The sequence below is a fragment of the Schistocerca piceifrons genome, chromosome 6, assembly GCF_021461385.2.
Source record: "Schistocerca piceifrons isolate TAMUIC-IGC-003096 chromosome 6, iqSchPice1.1, whole genome shotgun sequence".
Classification (NCBI taxonomy): Eukaryota; Metazoa; Arthropoda; class Insecta; order Orthoptera; family Acrididae; genus Schistocerca; species Schistocerca piceifrons.
In genome coordinates, this window is record NC_060143.1 from 137,947,290 (window position 1) to 137,973,998 (window position 26,709).

The 26,709-nt window shown below is 43.0% G+C and overlaps 1 protein-coding gene across 1 annotated transcript in view; it reads left to right on the forward strand.

Moving 5' to 3' along the window:
• Positions 1-458: 458 nt before the first annotated feature.
• The window catches only part of LOC124803195 (eyes absent homolog 2), a 228,017-nt gene continuing 201,766 nt past the window's right edge, over positions 459-26,709 (forward strand). Inside the window, exon 1 of the mRNA XM_047264376.1 lies at positions 459-2,350. Coding sequence (XP_047120332.1) covers positions 2,279-2,350 — 72 coding nt within the window. The 5' untranslated portion in view covers positions 459-2,278. The remainder of the gene's footprint in view (positions 2,351-26,709) is intronic.

Consider the following 26,709-nt stretch of genomic DNA (forward strand, 5'->3'; position numbering starts at 1 on the left):
CACCCAAGAACTCGAGCGCAACCTGAGTGAAGTGCTTACACGGGTAACGAACTCTCCTCCAATGCCCAACGTCTGATACTCTCATATAATAAGTCAATTAAGTGTTTAATTGTGGCACCACTTTGTACTAAATTGGGCAAGTGATCATTACAACCTGCTGGCAGGTGATACGATTTTACCGATCGTTTCATATCCGCTGAGTGCAATCAGCAACGGAACTCCTCTACATTCTGGGTAAATAGTTGAAAGACACCCGCTGAGGCTCTCTCGCTAGAGTAAGTCCTTGCGTGTGTACGGCGCCACGGCTCACACGCGCGTGGGACGCGTGGGACGCGCCATTCGTCTTCCCGAGCAAACGTCAGGCCGGCTGCGCGTGTGCGCTGCGCTCTTGTTTTTGTGGGTGATTCCCCTCCTCCTCTCCCCCCCCCCCCGCCTCTGCACCCCTCCCCCCTCTCCGTTCTCCTCTCGCCGCGACCCCTCGCCAGCGACGACACCGCGGCTAAATTCTCCGCGCATTAATGTCAATTTGAGGCTACCACTTAAATAATAGAAGTGAGGTCTTCATTATCTGCCCACATGGTCCGAGAACAACATAGTTTGCCGTTTTTACTGCTTTCGCTGGCTCTTCGGTGTCGGCACTGGTGACGGTCCCGCAGAGCGTTCTCGGTTAGGATTAACAGAAGTCTTGAACGACCGCACGCCTCGCCGAATCGTAGCTACTCTGCGCGGTGAATAACGTAGAAAGAGACAGAGATAGAGAGCGAATTAATTTCAATTTCGTTGTTGCTATGCATCAGAAGGCACAGAAAACGCTGGATACTTTTTAGACTTGTCACGAAATATCTGTGTGTTTGAGACAGCAAGTCATTGATTACCATCCATTCAGCAGTATATGTCAGTATGATCTTTGACATTTTTAACTGTCTCGGCGTTGTGATTTTTCGACACGGTCTGGAAGTGACACTGGCCAAGTCGTGACACACTGTGTTGCAAATTACCTTCCCCGTTGCTGAGCCTCTTAAACGGCAGGTGCGTGTTGCCTGCATGTTTCAGTAATTCTGTTTTATGCCTCATAGGCAACTATCACGGCAATTTACATCCGAAGCCTTGTGATACCGCAGAGTCCCGAGCTTGCCGGCTGCTGCACGTGCGCCTGCTCCTTCAGCAGCCGTTGTCAGTCGCTGCTACTTGCCGGCGGCTGCCGCAGCCGCTGCGTTTGTTTGGAGAGTACGCCGACTTTTCAGCGCACAGTGCCCATAAGCGGCGTCAGGGAAACGAGCGAAGCCGACGACGCGCTCGCGTCAACAGCAGCGGGCGATCAAAAGCGCTGGCGGTGCCGGCCGCCCTACACTGTCACAGCAAACAGTTGTGTTTCTCTCGGGCCTCCACTCCACCTCACCTCTTCTCCTGCTGCAAAAGGGCTGTTGGCGCGCCGCTGATCTGATTGTTAACTCATTTATTGGTGCATACGCCGACTGCAGTGGTCTTCCGTACACACTATACAAAGTGCAAAGTAAAACAATGAAGTGCTTTTTCTAATCAGCTGCCACGTAAATAGTATGAGGACGTATGTACGACTGTCATTAGATCTGAGTTGGAGTTTTTATCACCGTGTAGTAATTGAATGCTCGAAAACAAGAAACACTGTGTGAGGGACTTTGGAGCGAATCATTTGGACTCCACCGCGACGGCGAAGAAAAATTTTGCCAAAGAGAGAAGTTGTACAGCGGTGTTACGGTAGATCGCTGCGAAAGAAATATTGACAATGTAGAAAAGTGGTGAAAATAAAAAACAGTTATACAATAAATCTCAACTGTCCTGAAGACTATGAAACGACACGAACGAAAGATGACAAGAATTTGTGGTATTGAACAGTCATTCACGGTTATAGCACCGTGAAATTTCTTTTATAGTAATGTGCTCACAGCTGTTTGTGTTACCAGCGCAAGCGCGCTGAAGTACGTACAACTTGTGTTCTTCCTATAGTTATCTTCAACACGTTATTCCTCTAGCACAAACTTAGGTAAGTACGAAGTATTTCACATTCGACGTATTTACGAGGAATAAACAGTAGGAATCTTTTAAGTGCTCCGAGTGTGCTCCTTTAAAGAAACGCTCTGAAGTTCGATATAGTGCCAAAAAACACGAGAGGTCAACTTCTTCTAGCGCGAGAGATGTCTCTGCCGGCATTAGTGCTAATTCGGAACAATCGAGGTCAGTAAGTGACTGTGCCCGGAAAGAGCGGAGTACCTTGCATCACGGCGACAACTTGAGCACCATGGTGACGTTCATCCCGTGCTGCCCCAGCCTCGGACTTCGACTGGGCGACGCCACCCTCACCTCACCCCAGGTATAGTGCCGGCTGTTCACCATTCTTCATATACGCATGCACTCTTGCTCAAACCCGTTTTACTGTTTTTTTTCCTGTAGCAGGCGCAGTTAAAGCATGGGAGGAATTGCACCGTACATGTGGCAAATCTATTCCTGAATCTTGTCGTCACTGTAAGCTATAACAACATACAGAAGAGAGTTTCCGAAAATGTTGCTTGTGTGGTATGGGTCGATTCCTCGCTCTGGGACATGTATTGATATACCAGAAAGTTTAACCTCTACTTCATAACATACACCAGTCATACATAAACGGCAGTAGGCTGCTTTTCGATCGCTCTGAGAAACACCGACCCAGGAAACTTTCGCTTATATTTCGAACAACTGTTCTCGTCTTCCTTGCGTAATCTGCAAACTTAAAAATTTGTTTCATATAATATTTTCTTATGTCTGAAGCTTTTTGTTCGTGTCAGATTTACAGTACCACACAGGTTGCAGGCAACTAGTTGCAGCCTGTCGATTCATAGTACGATCTACTTTGTCAGTACCAATTTGAAACCGTCCTTCACGAGGAGCACAGAATTGGTAGTAAATCTGTTAAACGAATTACAAAATGCGGTACCCGTTGTCATTTTACCTAGCTTCTTTGCTGTAGGCATTTGTACGTTAAGACAGTTCTCAGATGTGACTAATTTCCTTAGTGAAATAAAACTACGCGTATCCAAACGGAGAGTGAACTGCTGTAGAGCGTACTCGTTCGAGGCCCATAGTCAGCAACCGCATTTCCCTGCAATCTATTAAGGTAACACCAGATATTTATGCGATCTTTATGAAAATACTCTCCCGAAGCCAACTTCATCGCCCGTAAATAATGTACTGGTATTATGAAGTATGCGTCCTGTAATATGTAATTAAGTAAAGTCAATAATTATATTATACCATCCTTCTCAGTAGATAGTCGGCAGTTGTTATATCAGCATCAGTTGCCGGCAGGATAATGAGGTGCCTATCTGTCTTATTTACGCATCGTTCTCACCATCCCAACATAATTGCGCTTCGAAGTATCACACTGGCTTATATTCTCTATGGCATGACTGATGGACGCAGTGTCAATTCTGTAATGCATGGGACGTAAAACTGAAGAACACAAGTTGGGTGTTGTACCAACATGCTTTCTATGTACAATCTGATTATTGTGTAGCAATATTTTAGGACAAAATGTAATAATATGTGCAACAACGATACTGCAAGCTGTACGCGCTGGATCGCCGTCTGTATACAGCATAAGCAGCAAGACTTCTAGACTGTGTTTGCTGCGTTCTCGCAGAACACAGTAGCATAAAATAGATCAATATCGATGTTATAAAACCACGTGAAAGCAAAAGCCCGGTTGACATATGTGATAGGTATCGGGACCTACAAGAAGGATATACACCTAAATGGACAGTAAAAATCTAGGGAAATATTCTATTTCGGCAGGCAATAACTCTTTGATAAATCATCTGTCGCAGTGTCGTTTACTGTGCGACGCTGTAGTGCTGCTTCAATGGGAGACGGAATAATCCTTGTTCGTTAGGCGTAACACAATATCGTGCCGGAAAGCCTTTCCGTGATTTGTCAGGGGCCTCGTGATGACTGGGTGTTGTGTGCTGTCCTTAGGTTAGTTAGGTTTAAGTAGTTCTAAGTTCTAGGGGACTGATGACCATAGATAACAGTCCCATAGTGCTCAGAGCCATTTGAACCAAGCCATTTGTCAGGGAAAAGGATCACCATAGCATCGCTTCACATGCAGACAAGTATGTAGCACACCATTTGTTAAAACAGCCACGATTGCCTTGATATATTGCTTGTGGTGTAAGACAGAGTCACATGTCAGAAAATCGAGCTATGACATAAATGTGTTGAATGTTTCTTTCAACATTGAGGTATCTCTTTCCCCGAACTTCCAATAGTGCTTCTGATGTTCCGTTTTATCATTGCGCAAAATATATTTCAACCTGTAAATTTAGTGAGTCTTGATTCATTATATCTTTAGAGCAATTCACTTAGAAGTTAGTTTCAGACCCATTGTTATTTGTCTACAGACACTGAGAAATTTACAACGACATTAGTAATAAATGGATTTGTTCACTGGGGAAAGCTGACGGCAATGTGCATAGAACTTGATCAGTCCTCAGTAAATTCGACCTGTTGTTTCCCGAACAGTCATTTCGTATGTCGACTTCTTGCAAATGAGTTTCACTATTATTGGAGCAAAAGGAAGCGCTGCAGAGGTCAAGACTCTGGTATCCTATCCCAGAGAAGCGAGGTTCAAATCTCTGTACGACCAGTCTCATTAGGTTTCCCTATTACTTCCAACTAATGACAAGATGGTTTCTTCAACAGACGCGGTCTCTCTCTCTCTCTTTCCCCTCGCCCTCGCCTTTCCTTCTCTCTATCCCTCCCTCCCTCCCTCACTTCCCCTATCCTGATCCGAGCTACCTTTGTGATTTATTGAATTCGATCTCCCTTCCTTGAGCAAATACATAACGGCACAGCAGCCCATATGTCCTTAAGCGAGCAGAGAAAATGCTATAAATAACACAGTACGATTCTGACTTGGAAAACAGACCACCTAAAAATATGTTAGTGCAAAAAGAAATATTAGAGATCAACATTCCGTCGACTACGAATTCTAGAGTCAAAGTAAAGTAGGATCCGGGAAAGGTGGGAAAGTCGATCGGGCGTACCCTTCAAATGAAGCATCATAGCATTTGACTTAAGCGATTTAGCAAAACACAGAAAATCTAAATCCTTATAGCCAAACGGTTATTTTACTGGTGTCCTCGTGAATGCGACAGCGTAACAGTGTTACTGTAATCTGCGGCAGATCGTTGCCCATCAAGGAGGATCTCCTGTAAAACACGGCACGGTCTTGTCGCGATGGCGCTGTTCTGCTTTACTCCATACATAGTGCTTGCTTATTTTATGATGGAAGAGAGGTCACTGACTTGTTTTTAATCCTTATTTATTAAAGTGTGATTCTCTACCTCACTGGGTATGTGCCAGGCTATAAATCCAAAACCCGGGGCTCTCTCGTCAAGCGGTCCAAGAATTTTTTTTCTGTCGCCTATCACTTCTTTAATGTGAAAAATTTTGGCACATCGTGGTTCGGAGCCTATGTCAGACTGAAAATGCCATTATAACCGCACCGAATAAATCAGATCAAAGATAGAAGGAAGCTAAAGGGAAACTGTCTCCAATATGACCATCCTTCGGCTTGTAGATAGTTTTACCTTACATAGTTGTAGTGTGGTCCACTCCATGAAGTCTGAGCGGTTACGTACGTAAATAACCTTCAATTACTGTCTTGAGCTTTTCTTTTCATAAATGTCAGTGACATTATTCGTGAACTTTGCGTCTATGCCGACTGCTCCGTTCATTTTTTTTTTCCTGCAAGATGTTCGACATGTTAAAAATGTTGCTGTTACTGGCAGATGTTCTTGTAAATTCGTTACACTTTGTTAATGTTTACCTGTTACCGTAAACAAAGCAGCTAGAACAAATGTAAAGTGCTGTGTCAAACACAATCCCATAGTGATTTGCATTAGTGCAGCGCATTCTAGTTTGTAGAACTATTCTCATTGACAGAAGCAGCTGATTGGACAACCTTACACACTGCTACAGGTTATTCTGGCTTAGTCACCGGGAATCGAGATAGAGTTTTCAGTACGAAAGAGGTTTTCTGCTGTCACATCGTTTCTATTTATTTAATGTGTCTTCCGCACGGCAAATTTAGAGAAAATATTCTAATTCTCAAATGCATTTTTATTACGTTGTGGCATTTTAAATATGATGCTTGTTTTCTTTGAGCCAATACGCTATTGTGGTAATTTCAGCAACGCTTTTGAAAACCACACTTGAGAATGAAATGACAGCAGCTGAGATTTCACAAAGAATGAAACAAAAATATTCTCAAATAGTTGCCTAAAGTTCTAACCACCATACCTCGGTGGCAGCTAGTCCAATTCCCAGCGAGTGTTTCATAAATAACTTGTCATTTAATCGCTATTTTTATTAACACACACTGGCAGTGAGTGTTTATACGAAATTCTCAGTTCTGTGGAGATCAAACTCACACTTCAAGCAATCTTATGGTTTCGATCGCTTTGGGGCTCACATGACATGATACATAGATATGAATAATAAACGCTCATTTTTCTCAGTTACGGTTTTGGAGTTCTGATAATCATGTCGGTGGATAACACCAGGTTTTAGCCGTGGCGAACGTAAAACGTCTTGTAGAAGAGGAAAAATGCATCTGTCTGAAGATGGAGAAACTGCATGAGACCGTCATGAGAAAAATACAGCAATTGACAATTTATGGTTTTCAGTTAGAAGTTCGTAATTAAATTTCTAGTTAATCAATCTGCCTGTTGAATAGGTTTCTGGATACGTAAGTTGGTGCAACCAGTGTAAGACAGCACTATTTTGTGGTGAAACCGAGATGGTGGTTAGTTGTTCGTAGTCCTCATCTATGACTTTTGAGTAGAAAGGCAGACTACCACTTTATGAACACAACGTAGTTTGTCTTGTCTCTCCATGAAAAGCCTCAAGGTGCTTCCTTCAGAAGACGAACATACATTTCTTGTGCCAGCCTTGACTAACGCAGCTAATTGTCAGCCTGTAATAACCCTAATGTCACCGGACACTGAATTTTAAATTTTCTTCTGCAGTTCCTCCCTGTACGACATTCGAATCCTAATCATGCTGGCTGCCGTTATTGATTAATTATCAAAATGGGCTAAATTACCCTTTATTTGCCTTTAGTGCGCTGTGTTGCCAAAGTAGTTGCTGTTGAAGTGTATCATCAGCGCGGGCCCTATTTGGAACAGTGAACTCATAACAGGTAACTACTCAAATTTCCGCAGTGTGCCGATGCTTTCAACATCTACGTAGACAGTAAATGATGTGAAACATTGTCATTCACAGAATGTGATTATTTCCGCGCATGTAAACAACTACGTTCTAATATTTCTTCGGAGAAAGTTGATCACGTATCCTAATTTTTCGTATCCACCTTGCAAAGATGAGTTGACAAAAACTAGTCTTTAACATCTGCGTCACACTGTTACTTGACTTTTGATGAATTCTTCTTGGAATCTATCTTGGAAACATCCTGGATTCCAGGAATAATTTGCACTGAAGACACTTAGTTGGCTTCTGTCAATGGTTTCTCCTCGCTTTCGTAGAAGGTACTAGCTGTTGTACCACGAAAGAGCGTGATCACCCCACCGAGAAGATTCCAAATACAGTTCATTATCTAATAAAGAGCAGAATACGCTACGAAACCTGAAAATGCATTTTGTGTCATTTCTTCATTTCCGAGGTCTTATTACTAGATTTCAAGTATTAGTATCGCCATAACGTTCTGCTTAACTAGGGCCAGTGGTATTAGGGAAGCTACGAGTTAATACGTTCTTCCTGTTCTCCTTCACGAAACTCTGTAATACTCAAGAACGAAAATGACCGCCACAACTGTCAATTAACCTACGAACCTGCTTTTGTCCTACAACAGTTGCCATGGATGGATGAATATCTTGCTAAGTTGATCGAATAGCCTGCTAAGTCGCATGCAGCCTCGCATTGTTAACATGCCGGAATAAAAGATGCGCAGCTGTCTCGTGTTACTACTGAATTTTATTCTTGAAAGTTTCTTGCAAATTTATCTTCGTGCAGCATAGTGTATTTGCAGTGGTAGCTGGTGACAGGTGAAATTAATAGTTCAATGCACCTTGAGTCTTGCAGATGTACTCATTGGGCAATTTTTTCTTAGTTTTATTTTAGTGAGATCGTTAACATTGTGCCTTATTCGGTTCCCTTGTAGTTAAACAGTAACACAGCAGAAGCTACATTTATTGCGTTCGATATAATTCAAAGACATCTCTTCTATATCTGTGATCACAGCCTGTTTCGAGAAATCATTAACTGTCATAATAAGGCTAACAGCTGTTCAATAAAACTGCCTTCCATTTAATGTAAATAACTATAAATATATTTGTCTTGATCGCAATATAAAGAAACAGAATAACCGGTTTCACTTGCTGAATAACCATTTACAGAGTTAGGAAAACTATAGGCAAACGATTAACAGGATCAAAAAGCACGTTGGTGAAAGTTCAAAATATAACTTTTTTGATATACAATTTTTTAAATATTTATAAACGTTTAATTGTCTAAGTCGTAATTAGATAGTAATAGCATTATTGTTACTAAGTGCAATGTAGACAATTTTTAAAAAATTAATACTTTTTAAAACAATTACAGACACACAAATATATTTGAGGTCGCTTCTCTCCATCTTGACAATTTCAGGTAATTATATCATAATTATTTTTTTAAATGTTTAACGATTAAGACAAGATAACGTGCAATAGCTTATAATGCAACTGGTCTCACAAAACACACTATGAGACGTAACCAAAAAAGTTGCATTGTTGAAGGTTATACCCGCTCCTTAGTATTTTTTGTGGCTCTGAGCACGGTTGTTCAACGACAACAAAACATTATCTGACAGCTTCTTTATATTCCAATCAACACAGATAAATTCTAGTGCACTATTACGGATCGCTTTTTTCCTCAATTAACGATGTCAAGTCTGATATTTAATGGTAAATTTTAAAGAAAAAGTAGAGCAAGTCACCTGTTGGAAATTTTGAAGATGACTCAGCTACTTTTGTAATTGCTTAGTTCAATGTTGAATTCATCATTTTGTAAATTTATAATACATAGACATTTGTAGAATATTTAATGATGAAACTTTGTTTTAGTTTTTAGAAGCTATAGCTAATGCTTCGACTGTGGACCAGAATAATTCACCAGTAAGAACTGACTTCAGTTTCTTGAAGTAGTAATCTAAGTGTGTACCAGTTGCTCTATTGCGTCATAAAAATCTTTTCGCCCCTACAGTTAATAGCTTTCTGAGCACAAGCTTAATTGAGGTTTTTCCTCATGGTACCTTATTGTAGATGTTATGGTTTCTGTCAGTCTCTTTTGGATTATTAGCTTCAAATTCATGAGTGAATGAAAGTATTATGATGCCATTAATAGGCGTATTTACCTAAATAGTTACCATAAATTGATTGAGGATATACATATTATTTCGTATTAGTCTTGCCATATTTTCACATTTAGCGACTCCTTGCTATGGAATCACTCACGTCAATGGGTAATGCCATATAAATTTCATGAGTGAATGCTTGAAAAATACATCAGATTACTGTGTTTGTTGTATTAGACTCTGGCGCTGCTAATAGACGCGCGAAATGATGAATGAAATTGTGTACGAAAATTAGCAATCCGTTACAGTACTAACTTTGATAGTGAAGTAAACCCAAACAACTCGAAGACTGTGATTTCTATGTTTTCCCCTGCGTGAGCACTAGAAGATTTCTTGCCTTGTTTCCAGTCGGTCTGATGATTTTAATTTCCTACACAGTATTTTAGGGACTGGTCAATCGTGAAAATACCATGTAAAAAAAAAAGAATGGAAGACTCCCTCGAGCTTATTAATTTATAAAAGATAATTTTTCATTACGGAAGTGAACATGCTGTATTTTTTGTAGAGTTTCGGCTTGTACGTTTTCTGAAAGCCTGGTAGTACTTGCTTCAAAAGATGATGTTATTCCCTATTTTCTTGTTTCCTATCTATTATGATTGGCTTCAGTAGTTGTATAATTGGAAAAAATTGTAGAGAGAATGGGAAATTGAACACATCAGGATCATAAGTTTCAGATCTAATTCGTTGGTGCCAGTAATTATTGCTTGGTAGTCAGAAAAATTCTCTCCGTGTGCATGAGAGGAATTACTCAGCACAGGTTTGTCACGAGTTGCGAGAAAACTCTAGGCTATTCGTCTTCAAGCGTCATGTGAAGCTATGTTTTCTTGAGGAGGCTGTTTATTTTACAATGTCGGCGGAATTATTCTTGCAGCTGGCATCTCGCGCCGCTTGCGAAATTTATTGTCGCCTGCGCTACGACACGCCTTCCGATTCCTCTGTATGTGGTCGTTGACTTTCTGTATGAGTTACGTTCTGCCGTATGCCCCATAGATTCGTGTCGGTGGAGGCATATTTTACTCAGGTTACAGACGCCCCTCGTTTGTTGTGCTTTTCTGCCTGTGCACAGCAAAGGTTTGTTTTCGTCCTGGTTTTCCCTGCACTGCGTGTACCGCTAGTTCCATTACAACGTGGTGCCTTATTTTTGATACAAGCTAAGAGACTTTGAGCAAGATGAAATCACACCGATGCATAGCGGTTTTCTTGTTTACACTATTTCTGATATTGGTTCTTTACCCTCTGTAATGGAAGAAAGGCAGGCATTTGAAGTTCGGTCGACGACAAGGTCATTAGAGACGAGCCCAAGCCCAGACTGGACTAGAATACGGAATGAAATCGGGTGTGATGCTTATACTGCAAACATCCGGGCATTAGCCTTAAGTAATTTAGGGAAACTGCTGAAAGCCAAGGTCTGAACATCTCTTCTTCCGAATGCTAGTTCAACGTCAAGACTACGTTATCTCCCTCGGTGATTTCATAGAAAAATTGCAAAGGGTACCAACATACAGCTGTATTAGCATTCTGGGTTTTCTATTGTCTATTCCGTAATAACTTTACTGGGCAGTCATCGCAAAGACTGTTGACTAGCGCTCCAGTGCTGCACTGAAATTTATGAACGTAGTCACGATGAAACTTGGTCGCTGGTAGGAGGTTTAGTAACAACACCAAGGTCAGGTATTTAATAATATCAGTTTCACCTACTCAGTATTGTACGAGGGCTACTCATTTATTAATTGCTGATCTTTCGCGAAATGGAAGCCGCAGTGAAAATCTTCCAGCTACTTCTCTACATAGTCGCCGCTCTGATTCTGTCGTATCGTTCTACCAAGTTTTCGGTACCCTCGTCATTGAAGGCAGCCGCATGTGCTTTCTGCCAGTTCTCTACGCTGGTCTGCATTTCGTTTTTTGTGCCAAAATGTTGTCTTCTTAGTCAGCAGCTCATGTGAAGGCTCTGAGGGGGCCAAATCCGATCTGTACGGAGAGGGATCAAACACTTCCCGTCGAAAACGCTGCAGGAGCGTCTGCATTGCCCCTGAAGTATGCGGCAAAAAACTGTCATGAAGAAGGAAATGCGTAACAGTTACGTAATGTGGACTGTATGAAGTCAGGCGAAATCTGTCAGCAGGCACTCATACTTGGCGAGAGATATTTTCGTGATCACTGTGCGCTCTGAACTGAAAAGAGCGATATGATGCGATCGACTGGCGTACTAGAGACGCTGCCCAACAGTTCTGCGCAAAACTTTATGGGATTTTCGCTGAACTTAACCATTTCGCAACCGTTCGGATCTTAATAAACGAATAGCCCTCGTATAGTACTGAAACAAAAGTATTATTTGAACTTGCAGGCATTCCACTTACGCGGAATTGACACATTTCCTTTTTGTTTACTTGTTTGCTAGTTGTTAACCAGTATTTTTTTGGTGTGAAATAACATTAAGCAATAAGTTTAAAAAATACATTTTACAGGAAATTTTCATTCAGGAATTAACTCGTGGTTTTGTAGACTTAGCCAGTTCTATTCCGAGTCTTACGGGAAGAAACATAGCGTACAAAACGAAACACGTAGGTGAGTTATTAAATAGTTTGGTGGAGAGAGAAACCTTCATGTCAATATTTTAATCACGTAATTTTTCTCATTCTGTTGTTTTTAATTATTCTGTTTGTAAGTGCTCTGTTCGATGTTCGTTATGAATTATTTGTGTCATACAGAAATTGTTTTTTTTTTCATTTTTTTCTGTTTACCGTCGTTCCTTAGTCGCTTGAAAATTCGTGGATGTATGTTCCGTCTATGCAACTAATTGAAGGCAGTTTGTTTGTAGTTATAGGCGTTTCGCTTCTTTTATTTGTTAAGCATCTTTAGTGGCGATTTCCAGCGCTGTTCGCTCATGCGTGTGGTCCTGGAGATGTGTTCATTGGTCTCCATGCTACTGTTGGCCAATTTCCGGCGTTCTTTCACCAACATGTTATTCAACACATCGCATACATCACTTGCACACATCACAAATCGGCGAACTGGAGCATTTAGACTAATGAACACATCTCTAGGACCACACATATGAGCTAACAGCGCTGGAAATCGCCACTGAAGGTGCTTAACAAACAAAAGAAGCGAAAGTCTTATGGCAGTAAACAAGCTGCCTTCAATTAGTTGCATAGACGGAACATACATCCACGAGAAACTGTTTCCTTGCAACAGTAAATACGAGGGAAACATAGCTCATATGGAATCGCCAATTCTAACAGGTACAACAATCATTGATTGGCTTTTCGATATATACTCCATCGGAAGTAAGATCGTGGTATGAGATTTTGTGTTCCTGTGTCACTAACGTCTATCACCTGCCTCTGGAACCAATGTGCAGCAGTCTGTGCCTTTTTCCATCACTGTGAACATCAGAGTTAAGAAGGGATGGTTGTTGGCACTTACAAGATGCCGACTACAAGCCAGATGGGCACGCAGCTAACACAACTCTTGCAGAAAATGTGTTGTACGCTGCCCATACGTGGCGCGGCATGAAGTCAGCACGGCATTTACAATAAACATTCCGCGCCTCTTGTTCTGAATTGTCGCTTCCAGTTTACAGAACTAAATTACACCGTGTGCCAAATTGGCTCCTAACTGCAGATGTAAATGTAGCTACATATCTATGACGTGACTAGCCACATAGTATTATTAATTCGCATGTTTTTATTGGTTACGTTGGCACCGTTTTCGGTTGTCACCCATCATCTAGTGGCTTATTATGCGTGTAAGTAGGCTGTTTATGTTTTCTTATTGGCAACGTTACGTAGCGCTCTGTATGTGCTGTGTGCAGTCTGTGGCTAGTTTGCATTGTTGTCTGCCATTGTAGTGTTGGGCAGCGGCAGCTGGATGTGAACAGCGCGTAGCGTTGCGCAGTTAGATGTGAGCCGCCAGCAGTGGTGGACGTGGGAGAGAGATGGCGGAGTTTTGAAATTTGTAACACTGGATATCATGAACTGCTATATACATTATGACTTTTGAACACTATTGAGGTAAACACATTGTTTGTTCTCTATCAAAATCTTTCATTTGCTAACTATCCCTATCAGTAGTTAGTGCCTTCCGTAGTTTGAATCTTTTATTTAGCTGACAGTAGTGGCGCTCGCTGTATTGCAGTAGTTCGAGTAACCAAGATTTTTGTGAGGTAAGCGATTTGTGAAACGTATAGGTTAATGCTAGTCAGGGCCATTCTTTTGTAGGGATTATTGAAAGTCAGATTGCGTTGCGCTAAAAATATTGTGTGTCAGTTTAAGCACAGTCATGTATAATTGTTCAAAGGGGACGTTTCATGCGTAACTTTCACTCATACGCTTTGCCCTAACACGCCATGCCACGCGACGAAAAACAGTGTGACCTTACAGCGCCACGCGCTGCTTTCTCACGTGATGTGACTTGTTGCATCTTTATTGACGACTATAACTGACACTGCCGTAAAATACGAGTACAGTGACGCTATATCAAGTTTGCAGCATGAGATGACGCTACCCAACTACTAATAAACAAAGGAAGGGCACAGCAACGACAGACTGCCACAGTAGCTTAGACAGGATAATATTTTATTTTTATTTTGTAGTTTATGGCATAAAGGCAGCGGACGAATGGCGTATGTGCGTACGAAATGCGTAGTACAGTGCTCATATCACCAATAAAAACGTCTGATTTAATAGGTTATTGGTTGCGGATGAAGACATAATAGAGGTTAATCGTAATGCAAAGCGACTTTTGTCTAAGGTGCGCAGCCACACCTGCACCACAAGGTCGCCAATAACAAAGGATGCGCGATGACTGCCCACTTTGTCATTGACTTTTCGAGGACGTGGAAAATTACTGCCGATGAATTTTACTGGGGGGTTAGGTTCTGCACATTAGAAAATTTACATAATTTTGCAATTTTCGGGAGGAAGAACCGCTACATACGATAGCCGCTTCCTAAACACGCGTAAGCTCTTTCACCGCTCAGGGTGCCACGTTCTCATTGTGTGGGGGGTCTTATTTTCTGGACTACCTTTGAAGCAGGCTCGAGCTCCAGCAATTCTTTTCATTGAGCAATTGTTGACTTCCAAGGCAAGGCGGTGTCGCCGGTGCACCCGCAGTAGTGTTCCCACGGCGCGGCCTTCAGGTGCCCCGTGTGTCGGTCGGCTTAGCGACCTGTCTCGGCAGCGTTCGCGCTCCACCGGCGCACTCCTTGCCCTAAGCTGATTACTGTTCGCTAATCGCCGGCCCAGACACAGGCTGCCTAAGAGGATTCCCACGGCTTTGGTTTTTCTACGAAATTACGTCTCCTCAGACATCGAGAATAAATCGACTCCTTGCCTAAGTATGCTCTCTACGTGGGGGTGACGCTAGGCAGCTGTTCAGAGTAGAGGAGTAGTAGTGAAAGACTATAAACAGAGAATGGGTTATTTGTCTGTTGACTACGTTCACAAATTCATTTTCTCAAATTATTTCGACATCAATGGAAGGCCCTCGGTCTCACCTCTTTTTCTGTCAGAGGTACTCGATCTTCTAGCCTCCCTGCTAAATAAGGAAACTCACCAAAATCCTCAAAAATACAAGTTCGAATAGACCTAGGGTTAATGATATTTTTAGTGAGACATTAAAAGATTGTTATATACAAGGTTATCCAAAGTAACTGTAACACGTCGTAGGTGTAACATATGCATGAAAATAAGAGTAAAATGTTAAATAAAGTTTAGTCTGAACCTGATTAATTTCCGAAAATTTGGAAATTTGTGGTAAGGTCCTTTGGGACCAAACTGCTAAGGTCATCGGTCCTTACTATTTAATCTAACTTAAACTAACTTATGCTAAGGACGACACACACACACCCATGCCCAAGAGAGGACTCAAACCTCCGACGGGAGGAGCCGCTGGACCGTGACAAGACGGCCTAGACCGCGCGGCTACCCCGCGCGGCAATTTCCGAATTATGGTGAATAATGTCATTTGTGGCAGGCATTATATCATGGGCCAGTACTGGCTTTCGGCATATCGTGTTCGCCTGCATATCGACTGATGTTACTTTGTACACCCCTCTGCACTACTCGGTTGATCATAGCACGAAACACCTTTGTTTACTTGAATTCGGTGTGATCCTTTGTACTCTATGACGCCGTCGTAGTGTAATGGCATCATATAGACTAGTCGGTAGTTCATAGACTGCAGGCGTTGTGTACGGCACGCTGACGTATTCAAATGGTGAGTAGTGGATATGTACCATCTCTTACAGCGCACTGGAAGGCAATACCGAGCAGCATGACGATGGTATATGGAAATGTTTCCAAACACTAGAGTACCAAACCATCAGACTTTCACATTTGTGGCTAGAAATTTAAGGAAATATGACATTCGTGTTGCGCCACGTTTATATCGGCCTCAGCTGGATGGAATGGGTGTCGAGAACATCCTGGAAACGGTACATGAAAAATCCGATCATAAGCACGCGCCGTATACTGGTCACTGCAGCGGTTTCTCAGTCAACTGTATGGCCTCTGCTTCGGAGAAAGCAGTCCAACTAATTTCACCTCCAGAAGGTACAGGAGCTGACACCTATAGATGATCCCGGAATTCAGAATTTCTGTCACTGGTTACTCGAGTGCCATGCAGCGTATCCACTGATCGGTAGTCGCGTACAGTTTAGGGTCGAGAGCCTCTCTACTCACGTGAGTATCGTGAACGCACATTACATGCATCTGTGGCCGAATGAGACTCCTCGGGTAACTGCGAGGATGTCAGCGTCGTCATGTAGTGGACATTTGGTGTGGTGTAGTGTACAATCAGTTACTCGGACCCGCATGTTGTTTCCTAGCGCCCGACTGGCAAGGTGTATCGACAGTTTTTGGAACATGGTTTGGGTGGTCTGCTTCATGATATCCGTTTTGCTACACGAACCAACTTATGTTTTATGGACGGCGGTGACGCTGCATATTTCAGTCTCAAGGCCTGAGAGTATCTCAGTATTGCTTATTCAGATAAGTGGATAGTTCATGCAGAACCAGTTGCTTGGCCCTCTAGATGTCCGGATCTTAACCCCCTGGACTCTTACATTTGGGGCCGTCTCAAGGAGCTCGTTTGTGGTGTTGATACTGAGAATGTAGCACACCTACAGCAGCGAACTGAAAATGGCTGTGCGACTGTGAAAAATGAGATGAACGGAGCCAGCAACATTCCGTGAGCGATAAGTCGTCGAGCACGTCATTGTCTCCATCTACACGAATGTCATTTTGAGCATGTTGTGGCATTATGTACAGAATGTAGTTGTTTTGAATTTAGGGCCTCCTCGAGTCGTTGCTTTCTGAGAAGAAAGTGTTTGTTTTGCACTTGTGATCCCTACTCTACTCCATAACTTTGTTTAGCAACTTCGAAATAAACTTCATTTAATATTTCACTCTTATTTTGATGCATACATTACACCACGACGTGTGTACAGTTACTTTTTAATCGCCCTGGACAAACGGCAGTCAGTGTTCATCGTCAAATGCTCATTATTAAGCCGGAAACATTAAAGGACGTCACTGTTGGCTTCTTTATAAGGAATTCGACTCCTACGCTGTCGTTTACTACCGACCCCTCTCCCATTCCAACAATTTAAAAAATTGCCAGACGGTATTAGTAATGTAATCAAAGGTTGCCAGATACCTGTACAAATAATAGTTAATCGGACTACTAGTTATACAGTCACTGAGCTCGTAATAAAAAATACCAGATCAAATCCGGCCAGTTCGCATAGTCTGCGAACTTTGTCTATACCAGTCGAAACATTCTATTAGATGAGATGACCAGCTCCTTGGGCTAGTCGTTACATTTACTGACTATTGAAGAGAAGGTTCCGAGTTCGATTCCATGTGACTATCTCAGATTTTTCTGAGGAGAATCGTCTGCAACGTGGTCCACATGTTTATTCCAAATGAGAACGTGATTAATGATATAACCAGCGAGAGTGACACACAAAACGACTACAAGACTTAACCTGGGCTGGGAGCCATCCGACGTTTGTTTTATTTATTATAGGAAAACATGCGTTCCACTGTAAGATATAGACGGCAGTAAACTACAGAGTACTGCTCTAGTAATTAGCAAAGAGAAGCTGTGTTATCTTTACAAGAAATTACAACAGGTGTTTCGCAGGATTCGATCGTGGTCCCATTCCTATTCGTGCTCTGCATCAATGATCTAGCATTTTTTATGAATCAGGAAACAGATTTTATCGCTTTACGTATAATACAAATACTTTTGTTGGGCCATGGAAAGCAACATCGACAGAGAAAACAGTAAGTGACATTTACTATTACTAATTGGATTTGCACAAATCGGCTATCTATAAATTTCGAAAACCCACATTTCATCCAATTTTGTACTCCGAAAAATTCACCATTTTCGATTAATGTACTGTACCAAGAAGAAACAGCAAATACGCTGAAACGTTTTAAAGTTTGAGGCGTGCATGATGATGAAAACGTATGCCGGAAAAACGCTGAAGCATATCTGCTGCTTATTGGTCCATCTTCCTGTTCACCTGGCCACGAACTCCTTCTGTTACCTGTAATAGGAAAATGTCAGCAGAAGAGAAAATGAAAGAAAAAGCACTGGGGGTAGAAGGCTAAAACTAAAGAGGAAGAATAACTGACAAGATAGGTGAAGGAGACAAAACAATGATGCTGGAAGGTGGTTTCCCACAATTAACTAGACACAAGCTCCGTCTGCTCCCAAATCTCAACTACGATATTTCTGTTGCCACCGAGCAAGGAGGTACAGAGGTAAGACACTGGGCTAGCAATCAGAAGAACTGCGACTGAAATTTCCTTTAATTGCTTACCTCAAAAGCCGACAGGGTTCTTTTGAAGAAGACACAACCGACTTCCTTCCACACTTCTGTTCAGTCCCACTTTGTGTGTGTTCTGTCTCTAATGACTTCGTTTCCCATGGGATCTAAAACCTTAATATTCTCCCCTTTTGTTTTCTTAATCTGCAGACATGTGCTTCAAATGGTTCAAATGGCTCTGAGCACTATGGGACTTAACATCTATGGTCATCAGTCCCTTAGAACTTAGAACTACTTAAACCTGACTAACCTAAGGACATCACACAACACCCAGTCATCACGAGGCAGAGAAAATCCCTGACCCCGCCAGGAATCGAACCCGGGCGTGGGAAGCGAGAACGCTACCGCACAACCACGAGCTGCGGACAGACATGTGCTCATATCCCACAATCAAAAACCAGTGCAAGATTTGAGATATTGTCATATTCTAATTTAGAGGTCATTTCACCAGTTTGCCAATGGGTCTGTTACTACGACCATTTAATTTGTTGTATTTTTTTATATTAATCTTGAAGTCGGCATTTGTAATCCTGGATTAGTAAGCTCTCGTAAAATTAACGATTGCTGTTGGTACCAGTTCGCGGTTCCCGCCAGTCTGTTATTGTCAATATAAGGTTTTAAAGAGGACATTCGTACCTATTTTCTATGTGACGTACATTTGAGATCTTATAATTGTAATTAACTAGTGCATAAATTATAAATTGTGACTTCCTTTGAATAAAATATGGAGTATTAAAATTTACCATGTTTTGGTAACAATGTAACATTTTCTCCTATTCAGTGTTCTAGGGTTAAAGATGTAATGCAACCTAGTGTATTATCAACATTGAGCACAATTTTGGCCCTCCTAAAACATTTCCCACAAACGGCTATTGTTTTCTGCTTGTTGGTAGATACTTGCTCGTTTTGTACGTTCCTAGTTGACAGAGAAGTGCTTCCGTAAATATCGTGGAGTGAAATGTAAACGCTTACTGCGTTTTGTTCGCGATTGACTCCAGTTGTGTTTCTGGAAATGAGGAGTTCATGCCCATTACGGAGATTGTTGAGTGTATGAGACACGGCACGGGGACGCGGGCTCGTGCAAATCCACGGCATCCGCGTGGTGGGATGGGGCGGGGTGGGGTGCAGTGGGGACGGGCCGTGGCCTGGGCGCGCTTTTTCCTCTGCCGCTGTGACGTCGTCGCGCGCATGTCCTGGTCCCCGTCCGACGGAGCAAAAAAACAATAATAGCGACTGGAAAAAGCGGCCCTGCATCGTTTCCTGCACACGCACACACGCGCGCAGTACAGTACAGTAGTACAACAGGCGCTCTGCTGACGGACGTCACAGCCCCGATGGGAAACATATGCAAGACAAAGGCAAAAGAAACAATACTGAAGTAGCTGTACTTGTGATGGAAAACCGAGGGAAGGATTCTACAATTTTAAAATAAAACTCAATCAAAACCGCTCCCTCTGTCACAGGAATCTTTCTCTTTCTGACTGTGTAAGACTCAATAGACGGTGTATGCCTTTAACCCTTTCACTGCCATTGGGACGTGCGTATGCCACGAACATAGGAGCAGCGGGAATTTGCTGTATGCCATTGCTGTGTATCAGAGTCCCACTGGCAAAGGGAGCTAATGACTTGCAGAATTCTTATGATTACAGCTTGCACCTGCTCTTCTGAAGTTTTAATTGTTATTTCCTCCGCTCCGTATTGTAGCACCGAATTAATTCACACCTGCAGGTAGGCAACCCAGTGAAAAGGTTTGCTAAGCGCTTCGCTGTCGCGCCTTTCCGCGCAATTCGTCTAAATGAACTGCACGCTGGCATTGATGTTTGCCGCAACACAGATGGTGCCCATATTGAGCACCTGTAATGCAGAGATGCTGTAACCACAGACAAGTGACAGTTTTTTGTATGTCTTATTGTTCTTGCACAGTCGTCTTCTGAAACGCCAGAGGCGCTTATGAATAATACCCCTGTATGTCCCATCCCTTCCCACGGTGGAAAACGAAACGTCGCGAAATATTTGTTTTCGATATTGTTACTTCTGATTACGGTATTAATTAACATAACGTCTTTAATTTGGAAAAAATTACAGGTACTGATAGTAAAAGAGTACAACTAAGTTATGGACGTATTTATACACCATTGTGCTATCGAATCCAGTGTCCACTTCGAAATATCATTTGGTTTATAGCCTTTAGCGACTTAGTTTCTCTTTTCCTTTTCTTTCCGGCGTTTGGCATTCAGTTATTTAACAAGTGTGTGATGCAACTTTTATAATTTTTCTGGTTATAATTGTTCTTTCATTTGAGAAACTTGATTTTCTGGCTGAAGAGGCCATTCCACTCGGTAGAAAGTGAAAGTAATTATTACTGAGAAAGTCTTTGGTACAGCAATACCTAAAAGCACTGCGCAGATGTGTGTGCAGAACACGCTAAAAGACTAATGAAGTTAACGAGAGAAGATGATGAGCGTTCCTGAACCTTTCTTGTGGAAACATTCAAAATTGTTGCAGTGACACACGCCAGATCAGAATTAAAGGATATTTTATCTATCGAGAGCAACAGAATTTGAGATGTTGGTGATGATCCAACTACTCAACAGTTGCAGCAACTATACGAATGCGAGTAGTCACAAAAAATCGCACACCATTGTACGGGCCAAGCGGTTCTAGGCGCTACAGTCTGGAACCGCGTGACCGCTACGGTCGCAGGTTCGAATCCTGCCTCGGGCATGGATGTTTGTGATGTCCTTAGGTTAGTTAGGTTTAAGTAGTTCTAAGTTCTAGGGGGCTGATGACCTGAGAAGTTAAGTCCCATAGTGCTCAGAGTCATTTGAACCATTAGCCATTGTACGGGTCTTAATCAGTGCCCAGGCGTGGAACATTTACTCTCCGATTTATTGTGCGAGGGAAGTCTCACTAGCGTATTCTCCTTCAAGTTAAGCAGTTCTATCCTCTGTCTTATGACCGATGGGGTTCCCCGGGGGGCAGTCTGAAGACCGGTTTCAGTGAAGGCTTAGATGAACATTTCCATGTCTGGGAATGTTCCTCACTTCTCAGCCCTTGTCTTTGGACTCTGCGGACCGAGGTGACGCACAGCACTTGCATTCGGAAGGTGCAGAGTTCATTCATCAACCGTCCGACCAAACGGATTACGTTTCCCTAAGTGGATCAGGATGAATGCCACGATAGTTCCTTTGGAAAGTGCATTGCTGCGTACCTTCTGCATCCTCTTCCTGTGGGTGATTGTGCTCCGTCTGTAATAACTTCGTCGTCAACAGGCTATTAAACCTTAATCTTACTTCCTTCGCCGTGCTGTGGCAGTGGATGCATAGGTATTGAATTTTCGACGATGCAAGTGGGAGTCGATAACCGGCTTCGTTTTCGAGATAGTCTCCAGAAAACAATGTTACCCAGTACGGGATGCTATTTGGAACGAGATAAGATATTTTTTAATTGGTATTCTGGAACTTTCTATGCTGGGAAAGATGCAGCTGTTGGTGGTAAGTTAGATAGTGAACCAATGTCAGCTCAGCGTTGAGAGTAATTCCGGAAGAATAGCCCCACTTTGAGCTTCACAATGACTAGATGTCGGAATTCTGGTGCACCTCCAAAGGTGTAAGTGTTCGAGACATTCTGTGCGTTTAATAGAACTTTGATCGGAAAAGTACGCGGGCAGAGACTGTGTGTCAGACGTCTAACGAAGCTGCTCCTGAAGAAACGGCACTTGGACGAATGTAAACTGAACATTTCATGATGTGAACCGGAAAGAAGACGATAGGGGCGCATTTGTTTCAACATGGGTCTTCTCAAGTAGTTAGAACTTTCCAAGCTATGTAAACAGACGTATGCAGCTTTGGAAAAATTAATCGATTAAAAATAGTAAATACACTACTGGCCGTTAAAATTCCTACACCAGGAAGAAATGCAGATGATAATCGGGTATTCATTGGACAAATATATTATACTAGACTGACATGTGATTACATTTTCACGCAATTTGGGTGCATAGATCCTGAGAAATCAGTACCCAGAACAACCACCTCTGGCCGTAATAACGGCCTTGATACGCCTGGGCATTGAGACAAACAGAGCTTGGATGGCGCGTGCAGGTACAGCTGCCCATGCAGCTTCAACACGATACCACAGTTCATCAAGAGTAGTGACTGGCGTATTCTGACGAGCCAGTTGTTCGGCCACCATTGATCAGACGTTTTCAGTTGGCGAAAGATATGTGCTGGCCAGGGCAGTAGTCGAACATTTTCTGTACCCATAAAGGCCCGTACAGGATTTGCTACATGCGGTCGTGCATTATCCTGCTGAAATGTAGGGTTTCGCAGGGATCGAATGAAGGGTAGAGCCACGGGTCGTAACACATCTGAAATGTAACATCCACTGTTCAAAGCGCCGTCAATGCGAACAAGAGGTGACCGAGACCTGTAACCAATGTCACCCCATACCATCACGCCGGGTGATACGCCAGTATGGCGATGACGAATACACGCTTCCAAAGTGCGTTCACCGCGAAATCGCCAAACATGGATGCGACCATCATGATGCCGTAAACAGAACCTGGGTTCGTCGTTGAGTACACCATCGAAGGCGCTCCTGTCTGTGATGCAGCGTCAAGGGTAACCGCAGCCATGGTCTCCAAGCTCACAGTCCATGCTGCTGCAAACGTCGTCGAACTGTTCGTGCAAATGGTTGTTGTCTTGCAAACGCCCCCATCTCTTGACTCAGGGATCGAGACGTGGCTGCACGATCAGTTACAGCCATGCGGATAAGATGCCTGTCATCTCGACTGCTAGTGATACGAGGCCGTTGGGATCCAGCACGGCGTTCAGTATTACCCTCTTGAACCCACCGATTCCATATTCTGCGAACAGTCATTGGATCTCGACCAACGCGAGCAGCAATGTCGCAATACGATAAACCGCAATCGCGATAGGCTAGAATCCGACCTTTATCAAAGTCGGAAAGGTGATGGTACACATTTCTCTTCGTTACACGAGGCATCACAACAACGTTTCACCAGGCAACGCCGGTCAACTGCTGTTTGTGTATGAGAAATCGGTTGGAAACTTTCCTCTTGTGAGCACGTTGTAGGTGTCGCCACCAGCGCCAACCTTGTGTGAATGCTCTGAAAAGCTAATCATTTGCATATCACAGCATCTTCTTCCTGTCGGTTAAATTTCGGGTCTGTAGCACGTCTTCTTCGTGGTGTAGCAATTTTAATGGCCAGTAGTGTAAATTATGGTCAAGTACCTGCGTATTGTATTCCGTCAGTGTTTGAACGGTTTCATGTACATTTCTATTTAAGGCACTGTAATGCTCTGCGCGGGAAGTGGACTGATCAAACTATGAACCTGCGTGTTAACCCTATCTTGTCAATCAAAAATGAATATTTGATATTGATCTAGCAACGGTTCAATGATTCGTAACCAAGCAGCTGCGAAGGCACCTTTCGAATCGCGACCACGGACTCTCGAAATGAAGTACTCACAGGACTTTGAGAGCATTCTTCCAGTTTCAAGTGAGCGCTAAAACTCGCTCACTGTGTCACCAAAGTCACAAAGCCTTTCGTTTTCCGTGAGATTAAACCCTCAGGATAGCACTCGTTGCAGCCAGGAGGGGCTCTTAGGCAGGATGTTAGACGGAGGCCCGTGGAACCCAGGCCGCAGCTCGGAGTCCCTCGCCTCGCCTCACCTCACCTCTCAGTGATTGATGGAGCCCCGGCCGCCGTAGCGTTTCCCAGTTCCCGGCCGTGAGGCAGGGCCGAACTTTCACAACGGCATCGTGCAACCCCCTAATGAGTTCACACGGCTCGGAAACTGCGATGTGCACTTTCCAACAACAGCTGTTTAAGAAATTGCTGACATAGGGCATCACTCGGCCCTTTGTAACCGTGAGTTTCTACAGCTGTGTAGTTGCTTGGTAATAGTAAAAGAAAAAAGAAATATACACATAAATGTTTCTTAAAACTTGCCTTGAATTTTCCTAGTGGAGACGGAAGAAACACCACCCACAAATATGGTAAAAGAATTAATATACTACCGTAAGGTAATATTAACGTAAGGTAATATTAAAATTCATTTACTTTATATGTATGTGATGCCTGTAGTTTCGGACTTGTCTGAACGAACAGACACCATTTTGATCCTGCAGCAACTCTGAATGAAGACAAAAAGGAATTAAATATATCAGCTGTCAGTCGGCATTGAATTGAATCAATGAGGCAAGTTGACAATTTGTGCCGGACCAGGATTCGAACCTGTATCTTCTGCTTACTAGGTAGATGCGCTGACCATTACGCCATCTGGACACAGTAGTCACCACATCCGCACAGATTACTGTAGTATGGCTCCGGTCATACACAAACTCTCAACTTGTACCATACACTATTGGTGTAGTGCCCCTTCTCATTTGCCACATTACTCATGGCATCTCGCCGATTCCCGTACGAGTTCGAGCTTGGTGTGCATCTGCACTGAAGGGGTCATTAGCCGTCTTTACTTCAGTTATATATATGTGGTGTCCGTTCTTTCGGACATGTTACTAGGCAGATGCACTGATCATTACGCCATCGAGACACAGTGGTACCACAACCGCACGGACCACTCTAGTACGCCTCTCATCAGACCCAAATTCTCAACTTATATCACACACTACTAGTGCAGTGCCCCTGCTTAGTAGCCTCATTACTTGCGGCATCTCGCTGATTCTCATAAGTTTCTTGATGCAATAATTTACCAACAGCCGTATGTATTGTAGAAATTTATTTTATGATCTTCTTATATGCACCAGTTTCGGCATTACATTGATGCCATCTTCAGGCCCCATACGTCATAGTCATAAAATCGCTATACACGGAAGAAGCCATATAACTGGATCCATGAACCAAATCGCTAACCAAAAGCTCTTGGTGGCCAGGCGACACAGACTGAGGCGGTTTGCAAACATCGATGTGTGGTCAAAGATCAACCGCCCCAGTCTGTGTCGCCTGGCAACCAAGAGTTGTTGCATAGCGATTTGGTTCACGGATCCAGTTATATGTCTTCTTCCGTGTATAGCGATTTTATGACTATGACGTATGGGGCCTGAAGATGGCATCAATGTAATGCCGAAACAGGTAGCATATAAGGAGTTCTAAAATAAATTTCTACAATACATACGGCTGTTGGTAAATTATTGCATCAAGAAATACATGCCAGCCGCTGTCCCACAGTCCATAATGAATCAACAAAGATTCTCATAAGGGTTAGAGCTTGGTGTGCATCTGCACTCTAGGGATCTTCGCCTTTATTATATATATATTAAGTCTGAGAGGAGGTGTGCTGGGGTAGTCCGTGCGACTGTGGTGACCACTGTGTCCGGATGGCGTAGTGGTTAGCGCATCTGCCTAGTAAGATGGAGACGTGAGTTCGGATCCGGCACAAATTTTCAACTTGCCACATTGAAATAAATCAGTTCCCACTGTCATCGAATGTCTTTAGTTTCTTCGTGAACTGATTAACTTACGTTCATCTCTCTCTCTCTCTCTCTCTCTCTCTAGTAAGCAGGGGTTCGGATCCCGCTCCGGCACAAATTTTCAACTTGCCACATTGATATAAATCAGTGCCCACTGGCAGCGAATGTCTTTAGTTTCTTTGTGATCTGATTAACTTACCTTCTCTCTCTCTCTCTCTCTCTCTCTCTCTCTCTCTCTCTCTCTCCCTCCCCTTTTTTTTCAGGCTGCTCATATAGCTTAATGCATAGCGTGCTAGCTTGTGAGACAGATGTGCCAGACCCAGATCGAATCTGCGCGGCACATTAACCACCGTGGTTGGTTGATCGACCATTCTGAGTGTGGTTTTCGCGCGGTGTCTCACGCTTGTTTTGGCAGATGCTGGGCTGTCTGTCTCAGAAAATTCGATGCAAAAAGAGATAAAATATGATCACGCACGGAACAAAGTTTGCACAATTCTCAGACAGGTGGCTCACACGACTGAAGTGACAGGAAGAGCATCCGGCCTCAGTGTTAAATAAAATGAATTTGACAAAGCTAAGTATAGAGGAGCCGGTACTAGACGGGGTAAACGCTCACGAAAAGGAGAAGATTGCATCATACTGGAAGATTACATTTCTTCACAGCTTTCACTTCACAATAGGCAAAGACTTAGTATTCCAGTCCCAATTGATTGATGATATACGGGGTATTCCAAAAAGATCCATCCGATTTCACAGCACTATATGTTTTACACGACTGAAGTTGGAACCTTGGGGTACATTTTAACTTACGCACCGAAACGAAAGGTTTATCTTGGCGCCAGTTTAAAGTTTCCTCTTCAGATTGAGGCTGGTACGGGTCTCCATGGCGTAGCTGGCTCGCTCGCTCCTTCATAACTGAATGTGCGTCGAGTCGGGATGGCGATACACAGCAACGAAAGGTGTTCTGCGTTCTCCGTTTCAG